General features: G+C 47.4%; 1 protein-coding gene across 6 annotated transcripts in view; it reads right to left on the minus strand.

Annotated features, from left to right (window-relative positions):
• Positions 1-16,476, minus strand: part of CRACD (capping protein inhibiting regulator of actin dynamics) — a 926,069-nt gene that overhangs the window by 174,546 nt on the left and 735,047 nt on the right. For all 6 annotated transcript variants that reach the window (XM_086962616.1, XM_086962617.1, XM_086962618.1 and 3 more), the window contains one exon: positions 832-967. In XM_086962616.1, the coding sequence (XP_086818742.1) occupies positions 832-967 (136 nt within the window). The remainder of the gene's footprint in view (positions 1-831; positions 968-16,476) is intronic.

Genomic DNA, 16,476 nt, shown 5'->3' on the forward strand with positions numbered 1-16,476 from the left:
GATGTCTCATCTGCAGTATTCCAAGTGAATTATAATGACATCTGCTGTGTTTAGAAGGTGAACCCTGTCTCCCAAACTGTAAATAAGGCCCAAAGTATTGAGTAGCTTCACCTGAAATAATTTGAGAACTATCAAGAAAGTTTGAGAATATAAACAATTGACAATAGCTAACTGTTTATACCAGCTCTGTTCGATAGAACAAATGAATCATTTTGCAGTGCAACCGTGGCAGCGACAGTCAAAGCAACTGGATTTAGAGAACTCTGAGCAATTACAATAGCATCAGAAAGCAGCCAAATATATAAGAAAACATTGAACTTTATTTATAACACGGAGGGCTACCATGATAGCTGGATGTTCAAAAGAGCATCGCAAGAGAGGAAATCATGGTTATTAATTAAAATGTCATGAGTAAAACACATGTGAGCATTAGGTCTCAGTAAGCTCAGAACCGTCGGGATGATTCACAAAAGCATTCATGATTACGGCAATTAGTGCTACTTTACATGCCTTTATAAATCTACCCCAAAACATCCAACTCCCGATGAGTGCAAGTGCAAAAAGTCTTTTTTATTTGTTCTAATTGTATGTGAAAAGTCCCAGAGTATTCCAATTCACAAAGGGATGTTAGAGTATATAAACGAGTATTGCAGAAGTTCTACTTTACTTATTCCTGAAAACGTTTGTGAGTAGGCCCCAGTATTTGCAGCAAGTGGGTGACTAAGAATTAGGAGGCATACTGCGCTATGAAGGATTATGGTCAACATTCTAAATAGGAATCTTTGAGTATAGGCACCACACCACATTGAATAAATGACCTGTTAGCCTTACCTGGAGTGTTTTGACCTTTCCTATAATGTTGTCTTGTGACATGGTTTGGGCTTCTTGCTCGTTCTCTTCTTGTCCATCAGGTATAAAAATACTGTCATGAGAAAAGGCCCTTGTGCCCATAGTAGAGTCGGGAACCCTGCAATGCAATTTAGAAAAGTTGTTAGGAGCTAATAGAAGGTCTTAGTGATGTGTGTCTGAAAGCTAGATTTAGGTTACTGCACATTAGAATCAAGCCGTATTAGCTTTTTGAGCAAATAAATATCTTAGATACCAGAAATAAACAAAGTACTATTGCCGAAGTTAATCAAGAGAAGTCATCAGAAAGATAACTCATCTTTTCATGCATTATTAGATCTCCCAGGAAGACATTAATATATTTTGAGGGCCTACAAATAATGGAGCTAATTTGCTTTGTTATAATGTTTAAAAATCCACAACCTGCTCAGCATTCATTGAATGTCGAATATATTAAATGAAATTGCATTGGGTAGAAAAAGAATTAACAAATCAACTCAATCAAAAATAGTTGAGTCATTTTAAATAATTCTAGAATCTAGAAAATTTCAAAAGCTCTAAATCCTAATTTTCTGAAATATCCTCAAGTTAGCATGTGTTACTATACAAAACTCAGAAATAAATAAATACAGACTGATTAACAGGGCATCAAGTTCAAGTTATGGAGTATTGCCCATGATTTTGCACTACCCATGCTTGCCCATTATGGATGGATGCTTCAAAATATTTTACAGTCTTAAAATGCCAAGTACATGCATATACTTTTTGTGTGGCTACATGTTATGAAGTAATCAACTGTGACAAAGAAATTGCAATGAAACAAGATGTGTATAGGAATTTATCTCACCGGTATAAACAAGGATTATTAAAGCAAAAGGAATATCTTTAAAAAATGAACATTCTATTTTTCCATTCCTATACTTAGTTTCAGAAATCTACAAAAGTAGGGGGAACCCACCAGGTAGACCAACCATCATGGCACGAGGTAGTCTACTATCTATCTATCTATCTATCTATCTATCTATCTATCTATCTATCTATCTATCTATCTATCTGTCTGTCTGTCTGTCTGTCTGTATACCTATATCTTTATATATGGATATAGATACATGTTAGAATTGGGGGTCTCTCGTTGGCAATGGTTTGCACCTTTGTCCAAGAAGGGACCCTTGCTTCTTGTTAGGGTATGGGAGGTATGCCCTTAGACAAACCCTGCTCACCCCCTTCGTAGTTTGGCATGAGCAAACAGGCTTATCTCAGAGTCAGAACTGTAAAGCATTTGTGCACACATACAGAATTACAATGAAAACACTACAAATGGACACCACACCAGTTTAGAAAAATAACATCTTTAGCTAAACCAAACAAGACCAAAACAAGACCAAAACAACAAAAATCCAAAACCCAGTTGTCAAGGTATAACTTTTTAAAAGGTAAAAACAGTTCTGTCCATAGCAAACTATAGATGTGACACTTTCAACACAAAATGGATGCATCAAAATCATAAGCAAAAACAGCCGCACGGAAGGTGATGCGTCGGTTCCTTGCTCGAGGAGAAATGATGCGTCTGTTTCTTGCTCCAGTGGAGGTGGTGAATCGGTTCCTTACTACACCCAGGGGAGGGGATGCAATGGTTCCTTACTGAAGATGAGTAGGTGTGTCAGTTTCTTACTGTGCAGGGAGTAAGCATGGGCGGAAAATCCGTTCCGCTCGCGGATTTTGCGGATTTTCGGGAAATTCGCAATCCGCGAGATTCGCGAATCTCCCGCAAAATCCGCAAATCCGCGAGCAGCGGATTTTGCTCGCACTGCTCGCACTGTTCGCGTGAGTTCGCGCCCCGCGAATAAGTGCAAAATTGCAGAAATACGCTCTTAGCAAAACTGAAAGTAACTACTTACCAGGTTCAAAAGTTCAGGCTCCTCATTAGTAGCCATTTCCTGTAGTGCTTCCTGAGGGGCCCCTCCAGAGTTCAGTTGCCAGTTGAAACTATTATGTGACCCTGCTCTGAACCTCAGAATAGTTACACATATGCCACAAAGGTCCTGAATTACAGCTAAGGGAGACAAGCAGGAGCCAGGCTGGAAGTTAAAATCCATTAATCAGCCCCTAATTCATTATTGTCAGTTGGGGCAGGGCAGGTGTTGTAACTAATTTTGCAACAATGAAAGCACTTAGCAAGTGCAAAAGATCACTAATCAGGGCGCACTAAGGAAGCAGGTGCCAGCTAAAAAAATATTCTGTGACACATTAATCAGCCCCAAATTAATTCAGGTCACTTGAGGCAGGGAAGGTGTGCTTTGCTTTGCCGAAAATAATGTACACTGGACAACCAGAGGGTGTGGTGATGAAACAGAGGGTGGCATGGGTGGGCCAGAGGGTGGCATGAGTAGTCAGAGAGTGGCAGTGGTGACAGAGAGTGGCAGTGATGAAGAAGAGTGTCCCAAACAGGCTGGACACGTAGAAACAACAAGTTCGCAAAACTTGCGACCCGACAGGTAAGTTCGCAAATTGCGAAATTGTAAAAACCCTCGCGAACTGGCAGAAACACGGGCGAACACAAAAAAAAAAAAAATCCGCAAATTCGCGGGAATTCGCGGATTTTGCGGATTGCGAATCCGCAAATCCGCAAAATTCGCGAACGCGAGATCCGCAAAATTCGCCCATGCTTAGCAGGGAGATGGTTCATCAGTTTCTTACTGCGGCCCCTGAGTGGTTGTTGACTTGGCACGCCAGTGCTATGTGTGGGGATTCAGGGATGCGTCAGTTCTCGATGCTGTGGCAACAGCGCTGCGTTGATCTCTCCAGCCGCGGCCCCATGATGCATTGGTTCTTGCAGTCACACAGCAGGGCCTACGTTGGAGTTGGTGTGGTGATCTCGGATTTTGGAGATCGTGCACAAAACTCGCCGTGAGGCGATTTCTACAGCCATGGGCAGGAGCTGCGTCGGTTTGTTCAGCGGCACAATGGCAATGTGCGGGAATTCTTGCAGCGTTGAAGTGTTGTGCCGGAAACGGGTGTAGATGCGTCATGCTTCTTTAGTTGGAACAAACTCCAGAGGCCCAACACAAAAATAGGCACCTCTTGGTAGGTCAGAACTCCCAGCAAGGAAGTTCAGGGGAGCTGATAGTGAAGTCTGTGTGTCCCTGAGACTTCAGAACAGGAGGCAAGCTCTACTTTAAGCCATTGGAGATCTTCTTCAAGGAGGATAAACAGCACATAGCAAAGTCTTTGTCCTCTCCTTGGCAGAAACAGCCACTGCAGGCCCACCCCAGACAGCACACATCAAAGGGGCAATACTTCTCCTTCATCTTTCCCAGCTCTTCTCCTTGACAGACGTTCCTCTTGAGTCCAAAAGTATTCTACAGTTCTAGGGTCTGGGCCCCAATATTTATACTCAATTTTTCCTTGTCTCTTGTGGCAGTGAGGCTCTGTGCTCAGTCAAAGCCAGTTCTGTCCTCCCTGCTCCAGCTTCCTGGTAGGAAGTGGAGACAGCATTGTGTAAGGCAGGCCAGGCCGATTCAGGTGCAAGGAAATATCCTCCCACTGCTCTGAATACAGCCCAGGTCTATTCAGCCCAGCCCTGATGACTCATCCAGGAAAGGCAGCACACACCTCAACCCCGCCAGTGTCTGACTACAGTGAATGCAAATCCCCAGACCATCACTCCAAATCCAGACAGTCAATCCAAAAACCAGCAGAGGCTCATGTGATGGCTACGCAAGAAAATACCCACATTCTAAAAGGTGGTATGTTCAAACACACAATATAAAAAGCAAAAAAGAAGCAAAAAAGGCTGATTAAGGGTCGAGGTTGATCAGCACACTAGTCATTCAGCACAATAAGATCTGAAAGACTCAGAAAAAAATGGAACCTTAAAACAAATTATCCCATTATTGGCAATATGTATCACCTTTAGGGAAAGTGAAGTTTATGAAGGATGATCTTGCTAGAACCTATATTATATCATCCTAGAAAGAATGGGTGACACTTAATAAGGGGTGTAAAGGGTGTAAGAAATATTCAGCAAGTAAAAAATTGTAAAACATGTGATATCCCTTCCCAAAAAACAAGAATGATCAAACAAAATCTGACTTGTAAAACTGACTATGCTGTTTATATGCTAATGTATGCCTTCAACACAAAATATGTTGGCAGAATTATTCTGAAAGCACATAAAAGAATAGTACAGCATTCGCAGTCCATCATAAATGTAGACAAGAATTATCTGGCCACTCATCATTGTCATAAACATCAGAGAAATATTCAGTCATAGAGATTGTGGACCAAAGTAAGCAAAAGGGTAAAAGGGAAAAATGGAGAAACCTCATTTAGAAGATTGGAATCAAGATATATTATTATAATAACAACCAAAGAACCCAATGGTTTAAATATTGATAAGAAAATTAATGTACATTTAGAATTGTTGCTAACTAATTCCCCTTAAAAGAGTATTTGTACTGAATGTATATTTTTCATCTATTTCAGATGGGGTGGATATATCTTTCTGCAAATGGTCTGAATAAAGAAGTCATGCTGTGGATGAATGTTGACTGTTTTAATTTGAATGTGGCGCTAGCCAATGGGACTTAATGAATGGATACGAATTTGTGTATTCGAACGATGTCCATAATAGAGTGACGAAAAATGTATATAAAAGATAGAGGCCACTGGGGCATGACTTAAATTATTATAATTGAAGTGTCATTTCTGCTAATGATCCAAACGAATACAGCAAGAATAGAGATATTGGCCCACTGCATATTTGGATGAATCACTGACACGAGTAGAGCTTAATTTTTATCACTAAGCTAAAGTGCCAAAAATAGGTTGCTGGTATTGTTTGTTCAAATGAATCACAAAGATCAAATATGTACTAATTACCTGGACGCTATCAGTGTTTTGAGTATAATATGAACTGTATGAGCACTTGAATAGAGCAAAACATACAGTATTTCTTTGACAGTTATGGGTATTGGTCCGGTCTCCAAACGTAGGCCATGTGCAAATAAATACAAAATTGTCTTTGTTGATAGGTTAGTGACATTGAGGAATTAGCAAAATATAAAGAACAAATTATATATTAAAATTAGAAAACAGCACATTGTAAGTATCATAAGTAGTAATGGCCTTACAGATGCTCTCCCTGGTGAGGGGAACTGGGGCTGCCAGCTGCTGAAGAGCTTAGATGATTGCGATTTGAGGCAAATGGATTTTAGCTTTTCTTGCACTATATTTGGAGCGTTTTTATACCCTTTTTAAAACCGCCGCATTTTACCTTTGGGGGCTGTTAGATTAAGGGGAATTGAGAATTCAGGCACTCTGACACTCTCTACACCTTCTCTTCCTCTCCTTTCAGCCCAACCGCTTTTTTATTAACATCACTCGGCGGTGGGCGCCATCTTGAGTGAGGAAGGTGAGGTCAGCGCTCTAGTCGTGCCGTCCTCCCGCCCTCCCATTGTATTTAGGTGAGCCCTTCCCAGCGCTCCGTGCCTTACAGATGCTCTCCCTGGTGAGGGGAACTGGGGCTGCGAGCTGCTGAAGAGATTAGATGATTGCGATTTGAGGCAAATGGATTTTAGCTTTTCTTGCACTATATTTGGAGCGTTTTTATACCCTTTTTAAAACCGCCGCATTTTACCTTTGGGGGCTGTTAGATTAAGGGGAATTGAGAATTCAGGCACTCTGACACTCTCTACACCTTCTCTTCCTCTCCTTTCAGCCCAACCGCTTTTTTATTAACATCACTCGGCGGTGGGCGCCATCTTGAGTGAGGAAGGTGAGGTCAGCGCTCTAGTCGCGCCGTCCTCCCGCCCTCCCATTGTATTTAGGTGAGCCCTTCCCAGCGCTCCGTGCCTTACAGATGCTCTCCCTGGTGAGGGGAACTGGGGCTGCGAGCTGCTGAAGAGATTAGATGATTGCGATTTGAGGCAAATGGATTTTAGCTTTTCTTGCACTATATTTGGAGCGTTTTTATACCCTTTTTAAAACCGCCGCATTTTACCTTTGGGGGCTGTTAGATTAAGGGGAATTGAGAATTCAGGCACTCTGACACTCTCTACACCTTCTCTTCCTCTCCTTTCAGCCCAACCGCTTTTTTATTAACATCACTCGGCGGTGGGCACCATCTTGAGTGAGGAAGGTGAGGTCAGCGCTCTAGTCGCGCCGTCCTCCCGCCCTCCCATTGTATTTAGGTGAGCCCTTCCCAGCGCTCCGTGCCTTACAGATGCTCTCCCTGGTGAGGGGAACTGGGGCTGCGAGCTGCTGAAGAGCTTAGATGATTGCGATTTGAGGCAAATGGATTTTAGCTTTTCTTGCACTATATTTGGAGCGTTTTTATACCCTTTTTAAAACCGCCGCATTTTACCTTTGGGGGCTGTTAGATTAAGGGGAATTGAGAATTCAGGCACTCTGACACTCTCTACACCTTCTCTTCCTCTCCTTTCAGCCCAACCGCTTTTTTATTAACATCACTCGGCGGTGGGCGCCATCTTGAGTGAGGAAGGTGAGGTCAGCGCTCTAGTCGCGCCGTCCTCCCACCCTCCCTCCTCCCTATATAATGTGCTATCCACCCAGACGGCGCAGCGGGCTGGCGCAGCGGGCGCGCCGGTTGCGCGCCGAAGCCGCGCCTAAGCCAAGCCCGTCTGCGCCCGTCCGCGCCAGGACCGCGCCGGGCGCGGGCCATGCTGCCCTAAACCTTCCAGCTCTCAGGTACGACTCCACTGCACTGCTTTCAATGAGCCCGACAACAGCCAGCCATAATTGTAAAGTTCACCCCCCCACCGATTGTCTCTGGGTCCCGTTTGCCTGCCGTTTCTGTAGATGGTCTTCCACGGGACACATTAACTTATTTTCTCCCCCTCCTCCCTCACCCCCTTGTAAGCCGGTCACCTTTAATTGCGGACTTATTAATGCCAGATCTCTAGCATGCCATGGACAAGACATCCATGACCTAATCCTGTCTCACGACCTTGACGCCTTATTCATCACTGAATCCTGGCTAAACGATGCTTCTAACCCCGACCTGGCAACCGCTCTCCCCCCTGATTTCACCATCCTCAGGCGGGATAGACCCGGCGGTCTGGGAGGTGGGTTGGCTATCATCGTCAAGAAATCCTACAGGTACCACACATTCGATCTTGCCTCTCTCAAGGACTGTGAGAGCATTGGCTTCGTGATCCAAATTAACTCCTCTTCCTCCCTCTCAGGAGCACTCGTTTACCGCCCCCCTGGGAACGCTACACCGTTCTTGGACTCCCTGGACGAGACCCTGGGATCACTTATGACCCACTATCCTACTTTCACCTTCCTCGGTGATTTTAATCTTCATTTGGAATCCTGTACTGATCCCCACACTTCAAATTTCCTACACTCACTTGAGATTTTTGGCCTCTCTCAAAGGGTCTCCCGCCCTACTCATCGGGCAGGGCACACGCTGGACGGCATTTGCACAAACTTGGATTCTCTACATGTTTCGCCCCCACTGCCTCAAATATGGACAGACCACGATTTAATTCCTTTTTCCATTAAAGCCAAACTCCCACTGTTACCTCACACCAAATGCCCTCCCACCCCCTTCCCTACCAATTGGAAAAAAGTGGCCGAGCGCATTAAGTTGAACCCCCAACTCTCGGTCCCCCCCCCCCTCCTATTGTCGGAGAGGCATCACAAGACTCAAAAAACTTTCATTCCTGGATTGACAGAGTGGTCTCTGCCAACTCCAACTCTACCAACCAAAAATCAGTCCAATGCAAAAGGAAGCCCAATGCCCCTTGGTACACTCAGGCCCTCGCCGAATGTCACCTAAAGTGCAGGGTCCTTGAAAGAGAATGGAGGAAAACTTATGATCCCACGTCTAGATCCATATGGCTGAGATACCCGCCACCCCCTCTCAACACAATCCCCAAGAATTGGGAAACCGGAAACAGTTCCTGAACTTTTTGGAAGGCGGGAAGGGAGTTACCCTTCCCGGCCGTATTTATTAAAATATGAAACAAAATAAAAACATTAAAATAACAGTTTCATATTATGTACAATTTCATTTCCACATTACGATGTTTGGCTAACCTTAACAGATCTCTAATACAAAGGTTCTCCTAGCCGAACTAACATCCTACAAAACATTTGACTTGAAATTGTACATCCTAACGTTAAGGGCCAACGGCAAGGTCGTAACCGGTGTCAGATCCCTAAACCAGAAATACCCCCCTCACTTGTGAGAGGAGCGACCGCACAGAGGCGTACCTCAAGTGCATCTACCAATTTCCCTTTGTACTTGACGGGGGCCCCAATAAACTCGACGCCATTTAACGGTCGTTCGAGGACTCGTGTGAGGTGTCTAAAAGGTAGCGTAAACCCCCTCCCGCACCCCACACAACTTACCCATCTGCCGTCGCAGATGTCCTGGCCCCGGGAAATTCCCCAGGAGGGGCCGTAGCCCCTCCTATCCAGGAAGGGGCCTTGACCACCTTTCCTTTCCTTCCGGCGGCCTCTCCTTAGACGGGACCGCCTCCCCGTTGAGGGGCCAATTGGCCACCTCCCCCGAGCGCTCCCATCCGTAATGGGTGACGCCCCCTCATAGGGATCTTCCAATTACTGCTCACCGATCATGACCTTACCGCCACAGGCCGGATAGTTGACTGGCTATCCGGACCCCCCACAAAAAACTCCTACCTAAAGGTCATGCTGTAAATTCCTTAACCAGGCTACGAAGTCTCCTATGAGTAACTCATTCCCCACCCGGGACAAATGAACCCCGTCCCCCAAATACATACTGTCCCCTTTGATACAACCATGCGAAACAGAATGTAGTGTATAAGAACGAAACAGTCTACTCACTTTGTTATTTATTTTCTTTACTGAATGATTCAGAGCAGTAACCGAAATAGCCCCCGCCACACTTTCCGTGGGATCATATGGGACCATGCAATTGTGCACCCTGGAACTCTTCTTGCCAACCAACTTACTGTGGAAAGCATTGCCTCAAGAAGAAGTCGTCTACCAGTGGCCACCAGATCGTTACCCCCAAGATGGACTATGATTATAGACGGCGGTGACCTTGTCCGCTCTAACAAACCCTCAAAAAAGAATTGAAACTGGTCAATACAGAGCCCGCCCTTTCCGTAGAAGGACACCCTGTACCCGTATTCCCCAGCCACGTGAAACATATCACCTGCTTTGAATACGTCCGCGGCACGCCTCACATATGAGTGGCCCACGACCCAAACCTCCTTATTCGCAGACGGTGATTTCTGACCGCTGGTCCCCAGGAGTCGGGTCGACTGTACAGTCCGCCCCGCTTCGTAAGCTTGCGTAACTGAAAATCAAACAGAAACAAGAAGCGTGAGTATATCATTACAGCTTCACAACATGTGCAACCGCACATACCTTTTATAACAGTTCGAGGACCAACGCCCCACACGTTTTACTTGTTCCACACTCAGACCCCTGGCTGTAGCCTCAGTAGCAGCCCCTATCCGAAAGGAATGGGTCCCGAACTCGCCGGGGTTCAAGCCCGCGGCCGAAATCGACATCGCAAGCACCCTCTGGAACTGAAACCTCGTCAGTGGGGTGGCGTCAGCGTGTCTCAAGAAGGTCCCCCCCCATGCTGCAACCCTCTGTGCCAAATAATCCCCTACACATACCACAGGGCACATGGAAGACCCGGGGATCCTCTGAATGATTACGCAGTCCCCGATTGCTCCTTGATCGGATTTGGACCTAACAAATGAGACCGTCATCGTCTCCCCCCTGACCTGAATGTGCTCCCGGCACAACCCCCCCATCGTATCCCGCTTGTTCTTTGCCACTAGTTCGCTTACCCGCATAGCCCCATGGAATGCTAGCGCAAATGCGGCTCGGAATAACACAGTTTCATACTGGGATGAACATGTTGCAGGGAGTACGGAGGATAACAGGGCCAACCTATCCAGACCTATCGGGTGCCTCTCATCTACTCTGCGACCCTCAAGGCGTTGCCACCCACGTAGCGCTTTCTGCACAACGAAAGACGCTGTCGGGTCCTGGATCCCATGAGCCTTTGCCATAAAGGAAATGGCGGCCCGATGCCTCTGGGCCGTAGCTACTGATTTGCCTGCCTGATGTAAAGAGAGCAGAAATTTCACTACAAACTCTTCCTGACCCCAAAGCTCCCCCCTAGCAGTACCCAAAAAGGCCCAATAGGAACGGAACGCCCCTTCATATGCCTTCCTCGTCCTGGGTGCTAAACTCTCTCCCACGAGGTTTTGTAGTTCGGGGCACCGAGAGACCAGAGAGCTTCGGGAAAGGGTGCCGCCACCGGGTCCGCTGTGGGCAGAAAACCCCAGAAGGCCTGCATACGGAAACGAGAAAGCGCATCAGCCGCTTGGTTCATCACCCCCGGCACATGTCTCGCCCTAAACAGTACATTCAGTTGCATGCATAACAATACAATTTCCTTGAGCAGTCTCAGAATCAATATGCATCGTGCTGCCTGACTATTGATACACTCAACCACGGTCATGTTATCAGACCAGAACACCACAGAGTGATCACGGAAACCCCCGGGCCACGTTTTCAGGGCCACCAAAATAGGAAAAAGTTCGAGAAAAGCAATGTTACTCGTCAACCCGCACTCATGCCACCATGACGGCCATTTTTGAGCCGACCATTGTGTACCAAATATGGCGCCAAATCCTATACTCCCCGCCGAATCTGTCCAAAGCCCCAGCTCCTCGGAGGACACCGCTGGTTTGTTCCAGACAATTCGACCATTGAAATCCGCCAGAAATGCCAACCAAATGCGCATGTCCTGGCGAACCTCTGCCGAGAGTCTCGTGCGGTGATGTCCTTCCTTCAGGCCAACCATGGCTTGTGCAATCGAGCGGGAAAAGGGGCGCGCCATTGGTATTACTCTTAGGGCAAAATTCAACTGACCCACCACCTGTTGCAATTGATGCAGGTTTACTTTTGTTGCACGAATACATGTCTCAAGGGATAACCTGAATTTCAACACTTTTTCCTTGGGTAATCGAAAACAACCTTCTACCGAGTCGAGCTCGATCCCCAGAAACTCGATCAAGGTCGAGGGACCCACAGTCTTACCTGGCGCCAATGGCACACCGAATCGATTCATTAGGACACAAAATTCATGTAAAGCCTGTCCACACTCAGGATCCCCGGCTGCCCCCAAAAACAGAAAGTCATCGAGATAGTGCATAACATGTTGAAAACCTGTCTTCCTTGTGAATACCCACTGCAGAAAACAACTGAACTTCTCGAAATAGGCACATGAAATCGAGCACCCCATTGGCATACATCTATCCATGTAATAGCGACCCTGAAACCTGAAACCAAGAAGACGCTGATCGTCTGGGTGTACCGGGAGCAACCGGAACGCTGACTCGATGTCTGATTTCGCCATCAGCGCCCCGGGCCCCAGGCGATTCAACATAACTACGGCCTCATCGAAAGATGCGTACCGCACTGAACACACTTCCGGGTCTATTGCGTCATTCACGGAAAGACCACGTGGGGCTGACAAGTTATGTATCAGCCGAAACTCACCCGGGTCCTTCTTGGGGACCACCCCTAGAGGGGAACAAACAAAGTTAGCAACCGGTGGCAAATCGAATGGGCCGGCGACACGACCTCGAGTCACCTCCTTCCCAATTTTTACCTGTGCCACCGCCGCATGCTGCAAGACCGATAGTTGATTCTTACAGTTTGCTACACCCTGGAAATCCCCCACTGGGATGCGGAAACCATATGAGAACCCATTTCGCAACACCCCAGCGGAAGCATGATCCGGGTATTCGTTGAGCCAAGGAATCATTGCCATGGAATCAATCGGGGTAGGTAAAGGCGCCCCTCGGACTATATCAGACCTGTTTGGTGCCTCCCTTACCACCGTTATCACCCGTTTTGGCTCTGCACAAGGACTCAGGATGGGATGGCTGCCCACACCCCCCACACTCATGTCTGAATTTGCATGACCCCTTGGGCCTCGTACATTTCCCTCTGTTAAAATTCCAACAGATCCCCCTTTTACCTGTGTTGCCACTCGGCTTCGAGTGGTACTCGTTACCTGCACCCGTCCGAAAGGGTGTCCCAGAGTTTTGGCGGGAAGATTCCCCTCCGTTACTCCCTACCAATGGTACCTTCAACATTCCTGTACTCTCCATTTTTTGCCATGACACGGAGTCGTAACAATCCCAGGTCAACAATGGGTCGTGTTCCTTAGCTTTCCTAAAAAGGTTGTCATAGCAGAACCACTGATTGCCCCCATATGCTACAGAATACTCCATAATACGTGACTGATAAATAGGTAACTCGGTCAGCAACTCGGGCCTGCGCTCGCTCATGATGGAGGTAAATATGCCCCACGCTCTGCCCCAAGTACCAATGTTCTCGTCAACCTTAAAGGCGGCCATCTTTGCGCGCCAAACACTCGGATGCATGAGCTCCTTTTGGCTCTTCACATGCTCTATCTCGTAATGGTCGGTAAGCAATGAAAACATGTTTACATACTTATCCGCCCAAATCAATTCCTTAATTTCTAGTGGAACATGCTGTGCAATCTTCTCCCTTCGAGAAGGTACAGACCCCTCCCCCGCAATCGGCAATGGCCGCTTACCTGAAGTAGACCCTGCACTTGCCGCCGAACTTGGGCCTGCTGCACCTTCAGCCGCCGGAACCTGTGGGGGAACAGAAGATGGCGCCTTCGCAGCCTCCCTAGATTCCCGCAGTTGCCTCATTACTGCCCGGGCGTCGTCAGCCGTGGCGCCCTCGCTATCTTTTCCCAACCACGCTGCCAATTGTGCCGCTAACTCGGGGGGCATATCATCCCTGTTCACGGGGGTGACCACCACAGGGATTGGATTCCCCTCTTTCGGCACCGGGATTGGTTCCTCACGTAGGGTCTCGGGAACCGGGGTGTCCCCCCCAAGTGCCCCCCTTCTGGGCCTCTTGCTCCTTCCACCGGGGACTGCTCCCTGCGAAGGTCGTTTCGGTCCTCCCTCCCCGTCCTTCGCCTCCACCTTTTTCTTCAAATCGGCTATCTCCTTCATGAGTATGCGGAGCATCTGCTCGGTACCGACCCGCTTTCCGACCTTCTTAGGCATTCTCGGACGGGATATCTGTAAGACAAAAGAAAGATTACAACGCTCAAAATTGGCTCTTCGTTCCGTCTCGAGCTCACGTGCAGCGGGGAGGTGCAGCTTCAGAGCACAGGAACAAGAGGATGCCTTCTTGGCTTCCGCTCCTTTTATCCGTCTTCAGGGCGGGCGTAAACCCGCCTCCGCCTGCCTCCGAGGGCGTAGCCGGCCGCGTCAGTGTCTAGGCCAGCCCATTCTAGGGCGGGAAAAAGGCGCGCCCCGGCTACGCCACTTCGGGCATACCAGCCGAGACTCGCCTCCCGCCCAAGATGGCTTCCGGGGGGGATCGTGGTACTCAACCATACGTTCGGGGGGACCGAATGGTCGCCCCTTTCCACTTACATCCTGCAGAGGAAACAATACCTCTCCAACATAAAACAAGCCAAAAAGATATTTTTCACCTCAGCCATAGAGGAAGCCAAACAAAAACAACAGACCATTTTTAATATAGTGAAGTCCTTCACCCACCCAAAGGCACTGGCACTTGAAATCCCCCCATCACAAACCCTCTGTGACCAAATAGCAGATTTCTTCATCGAAAAAATTACCAATATCCATAAGGACTTCCCACCCCCACCAATTCATGCACAAGATACCGACATCACCACACCCTCTCTGAGTAACTTTACAAGAGTTTCCCTGTCTCAATCACAAAAGGCTATTATGACCTGCAGATCGGGAGCCCCCACGGATTCCTGCCCCCCGATCATTCTTCACCATCTTATTGAGGTCCTTAACCCGTCAATCAATGCCATTGTTAACGAATCCCTCAACTCAGGGATTGTCCCTATTGAATGGAAGAAGGCCATAGTTAAGCCCCTCATGAAAAAACAAAATAAATCCCCAACTGATTTATCCAACTTGCGTCCAATTTCCCTACTCCCGGTTCTGGGCAAAATCACAGAGCAGTTAGTCCACGAGGAATTAAAAATTTTTGTGGAAAACAACCACATCCTGCACCCACAGCAATCTGGCTTCCGCCCGGGCCATTCCACAGAAACCGCTCTGATCGAACTATCGGATACCATTAAGTTCTTGCAGGATGAGGGTAGACAGGCTGTCCTCATCCTGCTTGACTTAACGGCGGCCTTCGACACCATCTCACACGCCATTCTCATAAACAGAATGCGTGAGATTGGCGTGTCGGGTACCGCCTTGGCCTGGATAACATCATTTTTATCCAATCGATCACAGACTGTTTCCTTAGGCCCCTTTCTTTCCGGCGAAAGATCCACCATATCAGGTGTGCCTCAGGGGTCCATACTGAGCCGTCTCCTTTTCAATATATATATGGCTCCCCTCCTCACGCTGATAGAATCCCACGGGATTCTTGTGACTTCCTATGCTGACGACACTCAGCTTGTCGCCACCATAGATAAATTACACCCTAACGCTGCCCTGAGATTTCAAAATTGCCTCTCCCAAGTCTTTTCCTGGCTCAACCTGAACCACCTTAAATGCAACAGCACCAAAACCGAAATAATACCTTTAGGCAAAGGCCTCCTCTTCTCCCCTAAAGACTGGTGGCCTCAAAACTCTGAAGCACCACCGAGTGCGGTCTCCTCAGCCCGCAATCTCGGAGTTCACTTTGACTCGTCCCTCAGCTTCGACGAGCATGTGCGCATTACCGCAGGGTGCTGTTTTAGCTTGATCAGACAGCTAAGGAAATTATTTGACTTCCTTCCCATCACTGCCAGGAAATCAGTCGCAGTTGCTCTCATCCTTTCCCGGCTGGATTATTGTAATGGCCTCCTGGCAGGTATAAAGAAATCCTCCCTCAAGAAACTGCAAAGTGTCCAACACGCAGCGGCCAGGCTTGTTCTTAAACTCCCCCGTAGATCCTCGGCCTCTGCAGCCCTTAACACTCTTCATTGGCTGCCCCTCCACAAAAGAATTCTCTTCAAGCTTCTCGTCACTGTCTTCAAATCCACCAGGAACACCGGCCCTTCTTACCTGGCTAAACGCTTCCTGCGTTACATTCCCTCTCGCTGCCTGAGGTCATCTGGAGCCAATTTAGTTACTGTTCCTCGAATAAAACTCAAAACAAAAGGCGGTAAGACCTTCTCATTTCTGGCCTCTAAGGCATGGAATTGTCTCCCCCCCAACCTTAGGCATGCCCCTTCAGAAAGCCTTTTTAGGAAGCTTCTGAAGACCTGGATTTTCCCTCAGTCTGACTCATCAGTCCTCGCAGCCATCTGATTCTTGCTCTCCATTGCTGGTTCTCTGTTTGCTCAGCGCCAAGATGCTCCTTCCGGAGCGATAGTCGCGCCATACAAATTCCAATAAATAAAATAAATAAATAAATAATGGGATTGTTTGATTTTTTTCTTTGTCTATAATCATGTGTATAAATTACTAGGGGACCCGATTAATCAAGAGTTTGTGTCGCTTTTGCACCATGCAATGTGGTGCATGCACAATGTAAACCCTAAAATTGTGATTTATCAAGCCACGCAAAGCCACTTTGCGGTGGGCCTGTGTAGCTTGATAAATCAGAAGT

The sequence above is a fragment of the Lissotriton vulgaris genome, chromosome 3_1, assembly GCF_964263255.1.
Source record: "Lissotriton vulgaris chromosome 3_1, aLisVul1.2, whole genome shotgun sequence".
NCBI classification, from domain to species: domain Eukaryota; kingdom Metazoa; phylum Chordata; class Amphibia; order Caudata; family Salamandridae; genus Lissotriton; species Lissotriton vulgaris.